This window comes from Thalassophryne amazonica, chromosome 8 (assembly GCF_902500255.1).
Source record: "Thalassophryne amazonica chromosome 8, fThaAma1.1, whole genome shotgun sequence".
NCBI classification, from domain to species: Eukaryota; Metazoa; Chordata; class Actinopteri; order Batrachoidiformes; family Batrachoididae; genus Thalassophryne; species Thalassophryne amazonica.
In genome coordinates, this window is record NC_047110.1 from 77,343,715 (window position 1) to 77,363,545 (window position 19,831).

General features: G+C 42.7%; 1 protein-coding gene across 18 annotated transcripts in view; it reads left to right on the forward strand.

Moving 5' to 3' along the window:
* Nucleotides 1–5,747: 5,747 nt before the first annotated feature.
* Nucleotides 5,748–19,831, forward strand: part of LOC117515943 (thyroglobulin-like) — a 238,456-nt gene continuing 224,372 nt past the window's right edge. For 3 of the 18 annotated variants that reach the window (XM_034176750.1, XM_034176742.1, XM_034176740.1), the window contains exons 1-2: nt 5,784–6,004; nt 19,390–19,415. In XM_034176750.1, coding sequence (XP_034032641.1) covers nt 5,946–6,004; nt 19,390–19,415 — 85 coding nt within the window. In that variant the 5' untranslated portion in view covers nt 5,784–5,945. Of the gene's footprint in view, nt 6,005–19,389; nt 19,416–19,831 lie in introns of all 18 variants that reach the window. The other 15 variants (XM_034176737.1, XM_034176745.1, XM_034176752.1 and 12 more) reach the window with 11 other exon arrangements.

Genomic DNA, 19,831 nt, shown 5'->3' on the forward strand with positions numbered 1-19,831 from the left:
CCTTTTTGTGTACCGGACCCTGCTGAGTCACCCAGTGAACGATCTTAAAAACCAGAACTTAAAATCTATTCAATTATATTATGTGTCACTGTTGCCACAATTTTGTTGAGTAAACATTGGTCAAATTTTTTACAGTGTAATATCTAAATAATATCCATCAGTGTGTTTACCCTCAGTACCTTTTCCAGTGCAGCAGTGGCAGCTGCAGAAATTTATTTTGGCTTTCCCAAACCTCCTCCTTATGTTCAAGTTCTAATGTGGCTCTTTGAAGAATTGTTCTTTCACATGTTTAGCAAAGTGCTGGATGATTCAATGTATCAGCAGAATCCAAGCTGCTGCTTGGATTCAAAGAGGAAAGTCAGTTCAGACAAATCTAACTATAATTGCTTGTTATAACTGCACAATGACTTGACACAAGTGTCTGATCAATGTGATACCTCAGCTGACGGAACCTCAAGAGAAAGGGTTAAATGCTGGCTCTACATTCAGTTACGTCAGGTTTATGAGCTTGTGCTGCCTCTGCACTTCTTAAAAGTAAACATCTTTCTGCTGTAACCAGGTGAAAGGTGTTCTTTCCCTTGCCTTTCTCCAGTTTCTGGAGCCGTCAACACTGAGGCATGTAGGTGCTGGATTGTGCACAGAGAAATGCATCACATGGACAAAATGTCATAGCTAAACTTGCCAAACAATGCAAATGATACTCGTCATGATGCAACTCTTCCCAAGTAACTGTTCCTTTGACACAAAGTAATTTCAGTGACACCTAAAAATCCTCCGAAGAGACCTAGTATTCTGTATACCTGTTCTATTGTTTGATAGGTAAATAGAAACCTTTGGGACAGAGATGCAGCACAGCCATGTTCAAGTCAAGCCCGAACATCCCTTATTTTCCTTTATTTTATAACTCAGGTAACATAGTCTTTTAAGTACTCAGGTGACTTTCTGACTCGCGTAGGATAGCGTGTCTCAGACACGGGTTCTTGCTGGTTAGAGTCAGGGAGTACTGTGGGTGAGACCAGTACATTTACAGTCACTTCTGGGCTATCTTCAGATGTATCTGGGATAGAGACATGTGGCTCAGGAGCTTCAGGTGTGTGTGAACGATGGTACCTGTTTCTCTGTAAGTTGTCTGGTGTTTCAATGATGTAGGACCTGGGTGTGTCCCCTGTGGACGCCACAGTTCCTCGCTGCTGCATGTCTTTGACCCACACATGATCTCCAGGATGTAAACTGAGCATGTTGTGAGCTCTGTGTCATTGGTCATAGTTCAGGTTTTGTTTTAGTAACTCTGTTCTTTCTTGTTCACCATTCCCAAGTCAGCTCCCTTTGGATCAAGCTGAGAAGGAATGTCAGGAACTGTAGTACGTATCTTACGTCCCATTAACAGTTCTGTTGGACTATATCCATTGGTCAAACGTGAGGCACGATAAGCCATTAAAGCTAGATAGGGATCACTGGACTTCTTCAGTAAACTTTTGATAGTCCTGATTGCACGCTCCACCTCCCCATTACTCTGTGGGAAATGTGGACTGGATGAGATGTTTGAAAAACCCCAACTGAGTGCAAACTTGTAAAGCTTCAGACGTAAACTGTGGGCCGTTATCTGAGCGTACTACCTCAGGTATACCATGCCTAGCAAAAACAGACTTACAGTGGTCAATAACAGCTTCTGAAGTTGTTCCTGAAAGTTTGGCTACCTCAAAAAATGTAGAAAAATAGTCTACAATAGCGAGATACTGATTTTATCAAACTGAAACAGATCTACACCTACTGTACACCATGGTCTTGAGGGAAAGTCTGCTTATCATGGTCTCTGTTGTTAACTCGCTCACATGCACGTATCACAATTTTCAATGAGCTGTGTCAATTCTTTGCTAAGACCGGGCCACCATACAGATTGTTTAGCACGTTCTCTGCACTTTGTTATGCCTAAGTGGCCTTCATGAAGTTTGTTCAGTATGTCACCCCTGAGTGTTTTGGTATGACAAGCCTACAGCCTAGTAACAACAAACCATTTTGAGCAGTCAGTTCACCTGCAAAAGGTAAGTATGGGATGAAAGTCTTTTCTATTGAAAACCTGTCTGGCCAACCTGTCACACAAAACTGTTTGAGCTGCTGCAAGATGGTGTCCTGGTCCTGGTGTGTTTGTATTTCTTTGAGTCTCTTTTCAGTTGCAGGGAGGCCGGCTACAACGGTGTTGGCATAGAGGTTGATGTCCTGGCGTAGTCGCTCCTTTGAACATGTCACTGGTACTCTCGATAGAAAATCAGCTGTAGCAATCTCTTTGCTGGCCACGTGAGATATAATGAATGAAAATCTCATCAGACGCCTTTTTAGACGTTGGATACATGGAGGCAGTTCATCCAAATTTCTTGAACCTAGCAGTGGAACTAGGGGTTTGTGGTCTGTTTGAATGTGAAAGTCCTTTCTGATCAGAAACACTGCGAATCTCTCACAAGCCCAGGTTGTGGTTAGCGCTTCTTTCTCGATTTGTGCATAAGCGCTGCTCTGCGGGGCTTAATGCACTTGAGGCATATGCCACTGGTTTCCAGTCTGTACTACTACAACCCCTGGCAAAAATTATGGAATCACCAGCCTCAGAGGATGTTCATTCAGTTTAATTTTGTAGAAAAAAAGCAGATCACAGACATGACACAAAACTAAAGTCATTTCAAATGGCAACTTTCTGGCTTTAAGAAATCATGAAAAAAAGATTGTGGCAGTCAGTAACGGTTACTTTTTTTAGACCAAGCAGGAAAAAAAATATGGAATCACTCAATTCTGAGGAACAAATTATGGAATCACCCTGTAAATTTTCATCCCCAAATTAACACCTGCATCAAATCAGATCTGCTCATTGACATTGACCCTAAGTGTCTTTTGCAAGGAATGTTTTCACAGTTTTTGCTCTATGGCAAGATGCATTATCATCTTGAAAAATGATTTCATCATCCCCAAACATCCTTTCAATTGTCCAAAATATCAACATAAACTTGTGCATTTATTGATGATGTAATGACAGCCATCTCCCCAGTGCCTTTACCTGACAGGCAGTCATCTTTATAAATCTCATGGAAAGGCACCAAACAAAGTTCCAGCATCATCACCTTGCCAATGCAGATTCGAGATTCATCACTGAATATGACTTTCATCCAGTCATCCACAGTCCACAATTGCTTTTCCTTAGCCCATTGTAACCTTGTTTTTTTCTGTTTAGGTGTTAATGATGCCTTTCGTTTAGCTTTTCTGTATGTAAATCCCATTTCCTTTAGGCAGTTTCTTACAGTTCGGTCACAGACGTTGACTCCAGTTTCCTCCCATTCGTTCCTCATTTGTTTTGTTGTACATTTTTCGATTTTTGAAACATATTGCTTTAAGTTTTCTGTCTTGACGCTTTGTCTTCCTTGGTCTACCAGTATGTTTGCCTTTAACAACCTTCCCATGTTGTTTGTATTTGGTCCAGAGTTTAGACACAGCTGACTGTGAACAACCAACATCTTTTGCAACATTGCGTGATGATTTACTCTCTTTTAAGAGTTTGATAATCCTCTCCTTTGTTTCAATTGACATCTCTCGTGTTGGAGCCATGATTCACGTCAGTCCACTTGGTGCAACAGCTCTCCAAGGTGTGTTCACTTCTTTTTAGATGCAGACTAACGAGCAGATCTGATATGATGCAGGTGTTAGTTTTGGGGATGAAAATTTACAGGGTGATTCCATAATTTTTTCCTCAGAATTGAGTGATTCCATATTTTTTTTCCTCTGCTTGGTCTAAAAAAGTAACCGTTACTGACTGCCACAATCTTTTTTTCTTGATTTCTTATAGTGTTTCTTAAAGCCAGAAAGTTGCCATTTGAAATGACTTTAGTTTTGTGTCATGTCTGTGATCTGCTTTTTTTCTACAAAATTAAACAACTGAATGAACATCCTCCGAGGCCGGTGATTCCATAATTTTTTGCCAGGGGTTGTATGTGCAATGACAATAAAATTTTCTATTCTATTCTAGTCCAAATGATATGACTGATTTCAAAAGCAAAAATACTACCTCTTCTACTAAACCCTTACATCCCAGACACTATCACATGTTCTGCAGCATGCACGTGCTACAGCATGCATGTATACTTATTAAACACATACACAATCCATCTACAAAGCATGAAAATATTGCATGAAGTTAATTTCAAATCCCGCAGAGTGTCAAGGTTTGAGTTTTGTTTGGTTTGGTTATCTGTTTTTATTTATTTCCTTTGATCTGTTTGTTATTTTTGTATTTCATTGGTTTTCATTTGTTTATTCTCTTGCTGGGTTTTTCTGCTTGGGTCTGTCTTTCTCTGCTTCCCGTCTTTCTCTTGGTTCTTGGTGATGGGTGTTTCCTTCTCTCTGGCCACGGCCTGGTTCTAGTGCTTTCCATGCACATCTGTTTCTGATTTGGTAGTTATCAACTGGGGTTATATAAGCTCACTGGGTTGCGTTACTTCCTCGCCAGATTGTCGTACCTTGTGCTTTCATTCCAGCTCTGTACCTGCATTCCATGGTTCTACCTGCCTCTTGGGTGTTCCTGCCCTCCAGCCTGTTGCCACGACCACAACTTTTTTCCTGATGATTTTTGTACTGCTGCTTTTCTTTGACTACTATGTACTAACCTCTGCTTTCCACACATAAGAAATAAACTGAGATAGTTCATCTTGAAAAAATGTTGGCCATCTTGATAACTGAAGTGGCCTTACAGCATTTTTGCAAAAAGTACACCAAGAAGTACTGTTGTGCCAAATTTGTTGCTTGCTCACAAAATGAAAGATTCTTATGACTATATCCTTTTATCTGCGGCACTGTTGACTTTCAGCTTTAATTCAAGGTGGTGAACAAAGATATTGCATTAACCATTTGAAATTAAGGCCAATTGCACACGTTGTGCCTCCCTTTTCAGACAATCAGACAAATTAAATAAAAGCATTATTTTTAATATCACTTTTACAGCCCACTTTCATCATTCATTGTACATCAGGGAATGGACACATTTCCAAGTCACTGAATATAACTGGCAGTCTGACCAGAGTGCGGCCCACTTCTCGCCCAATGACTGCCAGAATAGGCTTGCCCTCACACCCTTTGTACCTTCCCTTAACTCCATCTTAATAAACATTGACTTTTCCTCAGGTCGAGTTGTACATTGTTCGATTATTAGAGGATATTATTTACAGTACTGGACACAGTGTGGGTGTTTTTTTTTAATCACCAAAAGTCTTTTTGGTCAGTAACTCTGATTTCAGTCATACTTTATACTCTAAAGTAAATACATTTTGCAGCTAATTAGTGTTTAAGATAACATCAGTTAATCTTTAAATTCAGGAAACGCACAAAAAAGGATTTCATTTAGTCCAAATTGTGGCTTTGCTGAATGAATAAAGCATTTTATTGTTGAACATGTCACTTCTGTGACAAACTGATAAACAGTTTTAATATCGCTGTTTTCTTACAATACATTAATGTATTTGAAAATCTAAGTTTTTTTTAGCTTGTTCTCCGTTGTAAAAGAATAAGAACTGTTAAAAAAAAATAATCCTGGTTTGATTTTAATCCACCATTAAAACTGGTTTGGGAACCTGATCTGTGTTCACATTTAGTCCTGAAGATGTACAATGGGATTTTATCCACAAATATTCAATTTCTCCACATGAAAATACTAAATAAATGAAATGGTTGGTAAGGTTAAACCTGACTTGTATGAAGTGCCTTGAGGCAACTTTGTTGTGATTTGGCACTATATAAATGAAAATAAATTGAAAACAAAAATTACTTCCCACTGTCTATCCTCACACACAGTTTCCTAACATGTTTACTCCCACGTTACAGTTGGGTATATAAGTGCAGCTTCAGCTTCGGTCACTACTCAGCAGCGTGAACTTCCACCTCAGAAGACACTGGCAGATCTGCACAGCAGGACCATGTTGTCCAGAATCCTTGTCATGTGCTTAGCACTCACTCTGACAAATGGAGTGCCAACGTGAGTATAAATTTACTTTTTGTGGATTAATACTCTGAATAGACCATATATGCCAAACCATATCTGTTGTATTAATCCCAATTCAAAATTTGTTTTATGTGTATTTGCTGGCAGGTGTGGGGATATTATTTTAAATTCCATAAAGAAAAAATACACATATGCTTGCAGATTATGCAGGGAAGTTTAACATAAATAAATAAATAAAGGGTTAATGTCACTCAGAGTAATGCGCTTCTTCTGGGAAAAACATGTCAACTCAAGTGTGCTAGCACAGGGGTTCCAAATTTTAACACATAATTTAACACATATATAACTTAAATTACAGTTTATCGACCTCCTTTTGGTTTAATTTATCCAATGGGGGAAAATTATGTTTTTAATTAATTTTGATTGTCCAGTAAGTGTGTTGTTAGAATCAGAATCAGACAACTTTATTTATCCCTGAGGGGCAATTCAGGTCACCTGCCTTATTGAACTGATTGAATAATAGGAGCAAACAAAATAAATACAAGACCTTTCCATAACAGCATACCAACAAATGCCCTCACCTGTCAGTACCCACAGATCAGCAATAATGATACAATAACTTTGACTGTAAAACACCCTTCAGACTCCAATTTCAGTGCAGGCCACAATCAGCTTAGGCCTACTTTCCAGCATTTAACAGCCTGATGGCTGAAGGAATAAATGAGTTGAATATGTTTGTTTGTTTTTTTTCCCTTGGGGGTGCATAATAGCACTGCCCGGAGGGCATAAGAGAAAAGTCAGAGGAGAAAATGTGTCCAGGCTGATCAATGATTCCTCTGGCTTTCTTGACCACACGTTTCTCCCAAAGAGAGCTCAGGTCCCTCAGCTGGAATAATCTTGGAGCAGACTTTAACAATCTGGTTCAGACAGTTTCTGTCCTTTACGGGTAATCCGTGGAACCAGCAGATAAAAGAAAATGTTAAAAGACTTTCAATAAAAGAATAATAAAAACAAGATAAGATGCCTTCAGAAACACTAAAAGAATTCAGCTTCCAAAACAAGTAAATCCTTTGTTGTCCACATTTATTGACTCTGTGTTCTGAACAAACTTTGAGTATACACTCAAAATTATTTAAAAAGCTTTACTTTTATTTGCAAAAATGGTTCAAAAATGCCCTTTTCATTAAAATAAATTGTGTGTGTGTGTATATATATATATATATATATATACATACATACATACGAGGTCTGTTAGAAAAGTATCCGACCTTATTATTTTTTTCAAAAACCATATGGATTTGAATCACGTGTGATTGTGTCAGCCAAGCTTGAAAACTTCGTGCGCATGCGTGAGTTTTTTCATGCCTGTGGTTGCTTCATTCGCCTGTGAGCAGGCTTTGAGTGAGGTGTGGTCCACCCCTCTCCTCTATTTTTATTGCGAATAAATGTCTGAACGATTTGGATCTTTGCTGCATCAGTTTTTTTTTCCAGAAACTGTAAGAGGACCTCCACGTGGACACCGTTCGAAAAATTAATATGGCTTTCAGGGACGATTTTATGGGGATTAAACAGATTAAGGAGTGTGACTGCCCCTTTAAGGACAGCCCACAACTGCTGAGAGCGCACAAACAACCAGATCATTTCCAACGTGAAAGCTTTGTCGATCTGGGACCTCGTCTGACTTTCACAAAAAGGCAGAAGATGTGGACATCAGCACTTTTTCCGGCACATTCCACCGTTACAGGAGGTTTTTTTTTCATGGAAAAAGAAGCCAAGGGACGCGCCACGGAGCCGTTCATTACGCGGGACAAAACCACCTCGGTGTTGGTCTCACAGGATGGCTTAAAGGTGGATTTCAGAAGGATTCCGGTTGCTTTTCAGTCGTGTGAATATCCGATTGTGATTGTGCATGAGCTGGACATGCCAGAACATGTCCTGTGAGGCTTCATCACAGCGTTGCTTTTCCCCATGCAGCTCCGCCGCACATTAAAACAGACGTGCGGAGGAGTTCGGCGTGTCGTGGTGCAGCCGCTCGGCGCAAAGAAACGCCGTGATGAAGCCTCACAGGACATGTTGGGGCTTGTCCAGCTCAAGCTCAATTTCTCAGATATTCACACGACAGAAAAGCAACCGGCATCCGTCTGAAAGCCGTCCTGAGAGACCACCACCGAGATGGTTTTGTGCTGCGTCAAGAGCAGCACGGTGGCGCGTCCCTCGGCTTCTTTTTCCATGAAGAAAAACTCCTGTAACGGTGGAATGTGCCGGAAAAAGTGCTGATGTCCACGTCTTTTCACAATTCCTGTGCTAGTCAGAGGACATACCGGATCAAGACAGCGTCCAGTTTAGAAATGAACGGCACATTTCACTGTTACAGGAGTTTTTGTCATGGAAAGAGGAACAAAGGCGGAGGAATTCCGCGGTCGCGGCGGAGCTGCATGGCGAAAAGAAACGCTGTGATGAAGCCTCACAGGACATGTTCTGGCATGTCCAGCTCATGCACAATCACAATCGGATATTCACACGACTGGAAAGCAACCGGAATCCGTCTGAAATCCACCTTTAAGCCGTCCTGTGAGACCAACACCAATATATATATATACAGTAGTGTTCAGAATAATAGTAGTGCTATGGTGACTAAAAGATTAATCAGATTTTGAGTATATTTCTTATTGTACATGGGAAACAAGGTACCAGTAGATTCAGTAGATTCTCACAAATCCAACAAGACCAAGCATTCATGATATGCACACTCTTAAGGCTATGAAATTGGGCTATTAGTAAAAAAAAAAAAGTAGAAAAAGGGGAATAATAGTAGCATGTGCTGTTGACGCTACAAACTCAAAACTGTTATGTTCAAACTGCTTTTTTAGCATCCTGTGAATCACTAAATTAGTATTAGTTGTATAACCACAGTTTTTCATGATTTCTTCACATCTGCGAGGCATTAATTTAGTTGGTTTGGAACCAAGATTTGCTCGTTTACTAGTGTGCTTGGGTCATTGTCTTGTTGAAACACCCATTTCAAGGGCATGTCCTCTTCAGCATAAGGCAACATGACCTCTTCAAGTATTTTGACATATCCAAACTGATCCATGATACCTGGTATGCAATATATAGGCCCAACACCATAGTAGGAGAAACATGCCCATATCATGATGCTTGTACCACCATGCTTCACTGCCTTCACTGTGAACTGTGGCTTGAATTCAGAGTTTGGGGGTTGTCTCACAAACTGTCTACGGCCCTTGGACCCAAAAAGAACAATTTTACTCTCATCAGTCCACAAAATATTACTCCATTTCTCTTTAGGCCAGTTGATGTTGGGAAAGTGAAATGCACGGACCCACGCCAGGGGGCATAAATGAACGGCCAATAGGAATTCAAATAAATGACAATTTATTATGCAAATGTGCAACACAACCAAATATGCTTAAGTCAATCAGTAACCAAAAGGGTGACGCGTGGGCAGGCCCGAGGGTAGGAGACGCCTATCCAGAGAAGAGCCGGGATCCACGAAGTTCCACCGCCAACGGAGACCTGCAACACACCCAGAGCCGCCAAGTCCCGATTTCCCCCAGGTGGCCACCGGTCTTGCTGTCAGACCGGTACTGCTGGCAGGAACAAAAACAAGTTAGGGTGGGTGTGTGACACCCAGCAAACAGTCAGTAACTCACAGAAATCCTTTTGTAGGAATAATCCAAATACTCCCCAGAGTGCAGAGGAAAAACTGGAGGACGTGCAGTGTCAATTGTTATACTTAGTAAGTCAGAAGTGAGGAGTGGAGACGCCAACTTCTCCACCTTCCACAAACTCGGCTACAAGCTGCAAGTATAAGTCACAACTGCCAAAGACTTCAGTAACAATTGAATGTGCATACGGCACAAAATGGCTGAGTGGTTTAGCTGCGTGGTAAGTTGATAACTCAGCAGAGTTACGGTGTCTTTCCCAGGCTTTTATGGAATGAAGTGATGAGTGATGAATGACAGCTGACAGCCAAACGGTGCACCTGGAAGATCCACCTGGCCAGTGCGCCCTCTGGAGCCTGAAAATTGCCAACAGGCAGGGGGCCCTCTGGTGGTGGGCCAGTGGTACCTCCTCTTCGGCGGCCCACACGACAGGACCCCGCCCTCAACGGGTGCCTCCTGGCGCCCGACCCGGCTTGTCAGGGTGCCTCCGGTAGAAATCCGCCAGGAAGGTGAGATCCAAAATGAAGCTCCTCTTCACCCAGGAGCGTTCTTCTGGGCCATAACCCTCCCAGTCTACAAGATATTGATACCCCCGGACCCCTCCGACGTACATCAGGAGCTTCCTTACGGTCCATGCCGGTTCTCCGTCGATGATGCGGGCCAGGAGGCGGCGCCGGTCCGGGGGTTCAGAGGTCTGATGTGTGGTATGGCTTGATCTTGGAGACATGAAACACGGGTGTATCCGCAGTGAAGCTGGGTGCTGGAGCTTCACTGTGGCCGGGCTGACGACTTTGAGGATGCGGTATGGGCCAATGTATCGGTCAGTTAACTTCGGGGAGTCCGTGTGCAGATAGATGTTTTTGGTCGATAACAACACCTCCTGCCCGGGCTGATAAGCTGGGGCCGGGCTCCTCAGCGGTCTGCATGGACCTTAGCCCACGTCCGGGCCTTCAAGAGAGCAGAGCGGGCTTTCTTCCACACCCAACGGCATCTCCTGAGGTGGGCCTGGACCGAGGGCACCTCGACCTCTCCCTCCACTGCTGGAAACAACGGGGGCTGGTACCCCAAACCAACCTCGAATGGGGAGAGGCCAGTGGATGACGAGACCTGACTGTTGTGTGGATACTCGATCCAGGCCAGATGTTGACTCCAGGCTGTCGGGTGCGCAGAGGTGACACATCTCAGCGCTTGCTCAAGGTCCTCGTTGGCCCGCTCTGCTTGACTGTTGGTCTGAGGGTGGTACGCAGACGACAGACTCACCGTGGCCCCCAGCTCCCTACAGAAACTCCTCCAGACCTGCGAGGAGAACTGAGGACCACGGTCCAAGACGATGCCCGTGGGGATACCATGCACACGTACGACGTGGTAGACCAGGAGGTCTGCAGTCTCCTGGGCAGTCGGGAGCTTCGGGAGGGCCACGAAGTGGGCTGCCATGGAAAACCAGTCCACTATCGTCAAGATTGTCTTCCCCTGGGATGCAGGGAGGCCCGTGACAAAATCCAACTCGACGTGGGACCAGGGGCGATGAGGCACAGGCAATGGCTGGAGGAGCCCCTTTTCTGGCTGATGGGTTGCCTTGCCCCTGGCGCAGATGGTACAGGCCGGGACGTAGTCCCTGGTGTCGGCTTCGACTGACGCCCACCAGAACCGCTGCCGGACCACTGCCACGGTTCTTCGCACCCCTGGATGGCAGGAGAGCTTGGAACCATAACAGAAGTCCAACATGGCAGTCCGAGCATCTGGTGGGACGTACAGCCTGTTGGGAGGACAACCTCCGGGATCCGGGTGACGAGTCAGGGCCTCCCTGACCACTCCCTCCACATCCCACGTGAGGGCTGCGATGACAGTGGATTCCGGAATGATGGTGTCTGGTGGGTCCAACAGCCTTGCTCCAACTTCCTCTTCATGCACCCGGGACAGGGCGTCAGACCGAATGTTTTTGGTCCCGGGGCGATAAGTGATCTTCTGGTGGTGGGCCAGCGGTACCTCCTCTTCGGCGGCCCACACGACAGTTGATGTGTTCTTTGGCAAATTATAACCTCTTCTGCACGTCTTTTATTTAACAGAGGGACTTTGCGTGGGACTCTTGCAAATAAATTAGCTTCACACAGGCGTCTTCTAACTGTCACAGCACTTACAGGTAACTCCAGACTGTCTTTGATCATCCTGGAGCTGATCAATGGGTGAGCCTTTGCCATTCTGGTTATTCTATCCATTTTGATGGTTGTTTTCTTCCACGCGTCTCTGGTTTTTTGTCCATTTTAAAGCATTGGAGATCATTGTAGATGAACAGCCTATAATTTTTTGCACCTGCGTATAAGTTTTCCCCTCTCCAATCAACTTTTTAATCAAACTATGCTGTTCTTCTGAACAATGTCTTGAACGTCCCATTTTCCTCAGGCTTTCAAAGAAAAAAGCATGTTCAACAGGTGCTGGCTTCATCCTTAAATAGGGGACACCTGATTCACACCTGTTTGTTCTACAAAATTGCCAAACCCACTGACTGAATGCCACACTACTATTATTGTGAAAACCCCTTTTCTACTTTTTTTTTTTTTTAATAGCCCAGTTTCATAGCCTTAAGAGTGTGCATATCATGAATGCTTGGTCTTGTTGGATTTGTGAGAATCTACTGAAACTACTGGTACCTTGTTTCCCATGTAACAATAAGAAATATACTCAAAACCTGGATTAATCTATTTAGTCACATAACACTACTATTATTCTGAACACTACTGTATAAAGTGCCTATAGACTCCGCCCAAAATAAAAATCTTGGCATCATGCACACTTTTCCCAGCCTGGTAGGCAAACTGCAACGGATCAAGTTTGCCCTCAGTTAAGGAGATGGCTTCTTTCAAGTTTTCATCACCAAGGATGTAAGAGCCACAAGCCTAAAATCATTCAAATTCCTTGGTTTATTTAACTTTGGCACAGGAATTATACTAGCTGTTTTCCAAATAGATGGAAACTCACCGCTGTCAGCACACCTCTGAAAAACCACTTAGCTGTACAGCACAGTGACGCAGTGTGGGCCCACAGATTAAATCAGGGCCAGCAGCCTTACTCATGTTAACTTTACTGCACAAAGATGTGACCACTTCCTCGGCAATCACAAGGACAGAATTATTAACAACAAGGGACTCCATCATCACAGAAATATGAAGGAAATCAGTTCTTTCCCAATGAGAGAAAAAATAACTAAAAATATCTGCCAAGTCGTTCCCACTCACACCACTGATTGTAACAGGATGCTTAATTTGGGTGGACTGATTGATGGATGCCATGGACTTAATTCCACTCCATGCAGCCCTTAGGTCTACACCACTAAACTGATTTTCAATTTTATCCCTAATTTTATCCCACACCAGTTTGGTGGGCTCAGGGTCTGATCACTGGTTTTTGCAGAAGATGTGGTCCTGTTGGCTTCATTGGCCTATGACCTCCAGCACTCAGTGGATCGTTTGCAGCCGAGTGTGAAGTGGCTGGGATGAGGATCAGCACCTCTAAATCTGAGGCCATGGTTCTCAACAGGAAACCTGTCTACTCCGGGTAGGGAATACGGTCTTGCCCCAAGTGAAGGAGTTCAAGTACCTCGGGGTCTTGTTCTCGAGTGAGGGGACAATGGAACATGAGATTGGCTGGAGAATCGTGCAGCAGGGGCGGTGTTGCATTCTTCTGGGGAAAACCTGGTCTTGTTAGGAGAGACGACATCCATCCCACTTTGGATGGAGCAGCTCTCATTTCTAGAAATCTGGCCAATTTTCTTAAATCCTCCAAACTGTGACTATCCAGGGTTGGGACCAGGAAGCAGAGTTGTAGTCTTACACACCTCTCTGCAGCTTCTCTCCCCCTGCCATCCCCTCATTACCCCATCCCCGTAGAGACGGTGCCTGCTCCCAGACTACCGATAACCAGCAAAATCTATTTAAGCATAAAAATTCAAAAAGAAAAAATAGTATAGCACCTTCAACTGCACCACAGACTAAAACAGTTAATGTGGTCTATTAAACATTAGGTCTCTCTCTTCTAAGTCCCTGTTGGTAAATGATATAATAATTGATCAACATATTGATTTATTCTGCCTTACAGAAACCTGGTTACAGCAGGATGAATATGTTAGTTTAAATGAGTCAACACCCCGAGTCACACTAACTGTCAGAATGCTCGTAGCACGGGCCGGGGCGGAGGATTAGCAGCAATCTTCCATTCAGCTTATTAATTAATCAAAAACCCCAGACAGAGCTTTAATTCATTTGAAAGCTTGACTCTTAGTCTTGTCCATCCAAATTGGAAGTCCCAAAAAACAGTTTTATTTGTTATTATCTATCGTCCACCTGGTCGTTACTGTGAGTTTCTCTGGGAATTTTCAGACCTTTTGTCTGACTTAGTGCTTAGCTCAGATAAGATAATTATAGTGGCCGATTTTAACATCCACACAGATGCTGAGAATGACAGCCTCAACACTGCATTTAATCTATTATTAGACTCTATTGGCTTTGCTCAAAAAGTAAATGAGTCCATCCACCACTTTAATCATATCTTAGATCTTGTTCTGACTTATGGTATGGAAATAGAAGACTTAACAGTATTCCCTGAAAACTCCCTTCTGTCTGATCATTTCTTAATAACATTTACATTTACTCTGATGGACTACCCAGCAGTGGGGAATAAGTTTCATTACACTAGAAGTCTTTCAGAAAGCGCTGTAACTAGGTTTAAGGATATGATTCCTTCTTTATGTTCTCTAATGCCATATACCAACACAGTGCAGAGTAGCTACCTAACTCTGTAAGTGAGATAGAGTATCTCGTCAATAGTTTTACATCCTCATTGAAGACAACTTTGGATGCTGTAGCTCCTCTGAAAAAGAGAGCTTTAAATCAGAAGTGCCTGACTCCGTGGTATAACTCACAAACTCGTAGCTTAAAGCAGATAACCCATAAGTTGGAGAGGAAATGGCGTCTCACTAATTTAGAAGATCTTCACTTAGCCTGGAAAAAGAGTCTGTTGCTCTATAAAAAAGCCCTCCGTAAAGCTAGGACATCTTTCTACTCGTCACTAATTGAAGAAAATAAGAACAACCCCAGGTTTCTTTTCAGCACTGTAGCCAGGCTGACAAAGAGTCAGAGCTCTATTGAGCTGAGTATTCCATTAACTTTAACTAGTAATGACTTCATGACTTTCTTTGCTAACAAAATTTTAACTATTAGAGAAAAAATTACTCATAACCATCCCAAGACGTATCGTTATCTTTGGCTGCTTTCAGTGATGCCGGTATTTGGTTAGACTCTTTCTCTCCGATTGTTCTGTCTGAGTTATTTTCATTAGTTACTTCATCCAAACCATCAACATGTTTATTAGACCCATTCCTACCAGGCTGCTCAAGGAAGCCCTACCATTATTTAATGCTTCGATCTTAAATATGATCAATCTATCTTTGTTAGTTGGCTATGTACCACAGGCTTTTAAGGTGGCAGTAATTAAACCATTACTTAAAAAGCCATCACTTGACCCAGCTATCTTAGCTAATTATAGGCCAATCTCCAACCTTCCTTTTCTCTCAAAAATTCTTGAAAGGGTAGTTGTAAAACAGCTAACTGATCATCTGCAGAGGAATGGTCTATTTGAAGAGTTTCAGTCAGGTTTTAGAATTCATCATAGTACAGAAACAGCATTAGTGAAGGTTACAAATGATCTTCTTATGGCCTCGGACAGTGGACTCATCTCTGTGCTTGTCCTGTTAGACCTCAGTGCTGCTTTTGATACTGTTGACCATAAAATTTTATTACAGAGATTAGAGCATGCCATAGGTATTAAAGGCACTGCGCTGCGGTGATTTGAATCATATTTGTCTAATAGATTACAATTTGTTCATGTAAATGGGGAATCTTCTTCACAGACTAAAGTTAATTATGGAGTTCCACAAGGTTCTGTGCTAGGACCAATTTTATTCACTTTATACATGCTTCCCTTAGGCAGTATTATTAGACGGTATTGCTTAAATTTTCATTGTTATGCAGATGATACCCAGCTTTATCTATCCATGAAGCCAGAGGACACACACCAATTAGCTAAACTGCAGGATTGTCTTACAGACATAAAGACATGGATGACCTCTAATTTCCTGCTTTTAAACTCAGATAAAACTGAAGTTATTGTACTTGGCCCCACAAATCTTAGAAACATGGTGTCTAACCAGATCCTTACTCTGGATGGCATTACCCTGACCTCTAGTAATACTGTGAGAAATCTTGGAGTCATTTTTGATCAGGATATGTCATTCAATGCGCATATTAAACAAATATGTAGGACTGCTTTTTTGCATTTACGCAATATCTCTAAAATCAGAAAGGTCTTGTCTCAGAGTGATGCTGAAAAACTAATTCATGCATTTATTTCCTCTAGGCTGGACTATTGTAATTCATTATTATCAGGTTGTCCTAAAAGTTCCCTAAAAAGCCTTCAGTTAATTCAAAATGCTGCAGCTAGAGTACTGACGGGGACTAGAAGGAGAGAGCATATCTCACCCATATTGGCCTCTCTTCATTGGCTTCCTGTTAATTCTAGAGTAGAATTTAAAATTCTTCTTCTTACTTATAAGGTTTTGAATAATCAGGCCCTATCTTATCTTAGGGACCTCGTAGTACCATATCACCCCAATAGAGCGCTTCGCTCTCAGACTGCAGGCTTACTTGTAGTTCCTAGGGTTTGTAAGAGTAGAATGGGAGGCAGAGCCTTCAGCTTTCAGGCTCCTCTCCTGTGGAACCAGCTCCCAATTCAGATCAGGGAGACAGACACCCTCTCTACGTTTAAGATTAGGCTTAAAACTTTCCTTTTTGCTAAAGCTTATAGTTAGGGCTGGATCAGGTGACCCTGAACCATCCCTTAGTTATGCTGCTATAGATGTAGACTGCTGGGGGGTTCCCATGATGCATTGTTTCTTTCTCTTTTTGCTCTGTATGCACCACTCTGCATTTAATCATTAGTGATCGATCTCTGCTCCCCTCCACAGCATGTCTTTTTCCTGGTTCTCTCCCTCAGCCCCAACCAGTCCCAGCAGAAGACTGCCCCTCCCTGAGCCTGGTTCTGCTGGAGGTTTCTTCCTGTTAAAAGGGAGTTTTTCCTTCCCACTGTAGCCAAGTGCTTGCTCACAGGGGGTCGTTTTGACCGTTGGGGTTTTACATAATTATTGTATGGCCTTGCCTTACAATATAAAGCGCCTTGGGGCAACTGTTGGTTGTGATTTGGCGCTATATAAAAAAATTGATTGATTGATTTGCTCTACTGTACTGTTGTGATGAAAAGGGAGCTGAGCCAAAAGGCGAAACTCTCGATCTCCTGGTCAATCTTCGTTCCTACTCTCATCTATGGTCATGAGGGTTGTGTCATGACCGAAAGAAGTAGATTGTGGGTACAAGCGGCCAAAATGGGCCTCCTTAGGAGGGTGGTTGGTGTCTTCCTTAGAGCTAGGGTGAGATGTTTGGTCATCCATGGGGAGCTCGGAGTAGAGTCGCTGCTGCTTCGTGTTGAAAGGAGCCAGCTGAGGTGGTTTGGGCATCTGGTAAGGATCCATCCAGGGCACCTCCCTACTGAGGAATTCCAGGCACGTCCACCTGGGAGGAGAACCCGGGGAAGACCCAGGACTAAGTAGAGAGATTATAGCTCCACACTGGCCGGGGAATGCCTCGGGATCCCCCAGTCAAAGGTGGTTAATGTGGCCCAGGAAAGGGAAGTCTGTGGTGCCTTGCTAGAGCTGTTGCCCCCACGACACGATCTCGGATAAGCGGTTGAAGATGAGTGATGAGTGAGTACTTCAGTTTTGCCTTCCTTACTTCCACCATTACCTCCTTGGAGACAGCTTTTATTTCTAATGGATCACCAGAAAACCCTTTTCTTTTTGTCAATAACTGATTTTAGCTCGTTTGTGACCCAAAGCTTATTATTAGGGTAAATAACCACCTCCTTAGTGGGGACAACCAGATCCACACAAAAGGTAATGTAAGAGGATATAGTCTCTGTAAGTTCATCAATATCCTCACATGCATCATAAAACCACTGCCACTCTGCACATGCACTTTTAGCAGGGGTGGGCAACTTGTTCCAGAAAGGGCCAAGAGGGTGCAGGTTTTCTTTGCAGCCACTGACTCCAACAGGTGATTTCACTCATTAATATCACTTTGAGCAGATGGAATCAGTTAATGAGTGAAATCACCTGGTGGAGTCAGTGGCTGCAAAGAAAACCTGCACCCTCTTGGCCCTTTCTGGAACAAGTTGCCCACCCCTGACTTAAAGCATGCCTGAAGGGAGGAAATGCTGCTTTCTGACCACTTTTTTACTGTCCTTTCCCCGTGTTTGAGGCGTTGAAAGCGAGGTTTATACACAGTCACGTGTGATGTCAGCGATCAGCTGAGCAGCAGCTGATGCGTTTGCTCGCGGATGAATGTGCACCAAAGTGTAAAAAAGTTGTTGGAATTCACGAGGCAGGTAAAAGGGGCGGAGAGAGATAGGCAGTAGCTCCACATCTGCCATACATATCCTCTTCCTATGACTTCATTTAACACATACGTTTTTAATTTTGACAACTTCAGTGAAGATAAACGTCATGTGAGCTTTGGCGCACCCCAGGTTGGAAACCAGGTTGTTAGGAGAAAGTTGATTTTCTTAAGTCACGTGTTCAGGTGGCCCCACTGAGACGATCCAACCAGCAGCCCTCAGGAACCTTTACTGTAAAGTGTTTCTTTTATTGTGTTCATGTCATGTTGTTGTTTTCAGCCATTAATTCTACTTGATCCTGATCCAGAACCATTGCAGACTGGTCACTGTTCGGTCATGTCAGAACTCTTTGCTCTGGCACAAAGTTCACAAGTTGGATCAATTGAACAAATATCACAACACTAAGTCATCATATTACTTTGGCCGGTCACTGATTACATCTGTGACCGTCCAAAAAACTCCGAAGAGGGGCAGAGGTTATATTTGCCTGTGCAGACAGTATTTTAAAATGTAATAGATGCATTTCTGTCTATCGTGAGGAGTAAAGAAGAGTTAACTGACTGTTGGTGGAGATCCAGATCGTCCCCAGATTTTTTTTTTTTTTTTTTCTTCTTTGTACAACATTGGTGGAAAACATGTCATGTGGTTTTTCAAAGTGCTATAAACACACTTTGAAGGTGTACACACAGATGTGATGTAGGAGAGATCTATAGCTGATAGTCACACTGTCCTCCTCTGTCAGCTGAGTGAGGTAATAATTGCATTGGTTATTAAGTGATATTCACACTTTCGTGATAAACCGGAATGTGGAGATCATGGTTGCCAACTATTCTGATCTAGCATATACTTTGATGATCTAACACATCAGTCTAGCATGAGATGTGATAACATAAATACCAGGCTTGTACCGTGCACAACGGTGGTACTTCCACACAACCTATGAGACCATGGCACAATGACAGAATGACCGGCTCACTATGAACACACTTCCCATTCCTCTCAGCTTGATCAAGGTATGGACAAGGCTTCAACCATGACCTTCGTTGATACATGTCAATGAAAACAAAACTTTACTCTGTTGCCAGAGGTGTGCATGATGTAGTATTCTTCTATTTTATCCCTGTGATCATAAAGTAAGTTTTTGCTAATTGTTTGTTTGTTTGCAAATTAAGTATTCTATTTTGTGCTAAACTCTTATTTGCAATAAAATAAAAGTTATTTCTTTTATGTCCACAGGGTCATTGTGGATGCAACAGATGAAGGTGGGTCCTTAACAAACAAATCCATTACCATCCCTTTGTCACTTATTTTTGTTAATATGTCTTGCATAGAGTACAAGTACTCAACAAATTCATTTCACAACAGTTTCATTTTGTTTTTCTTCTCTTGAAAAATCTGAATTTATGAATTTATCTTTCTCTCTCTTCATGTTAAACAGAAACTATAAATGTTTAACCCTCAAGGAACCAAGTAGGGTCATTTATGATCCCGGGAATATATTTTGTGCACCATTTTTCTCATTTTAATTTTAAAAAAGTTCATGGAAAAAAACATGAATTTGTCAATCTATTTGTCCTGCATTAGTTCATAGAATTTTGCAAGGATCAGCCGATCCATGTGGCAAGTATAATCTAAATCCAAACTTGTGCTGGGCCACTTATGACCCCCCAGGAAGATC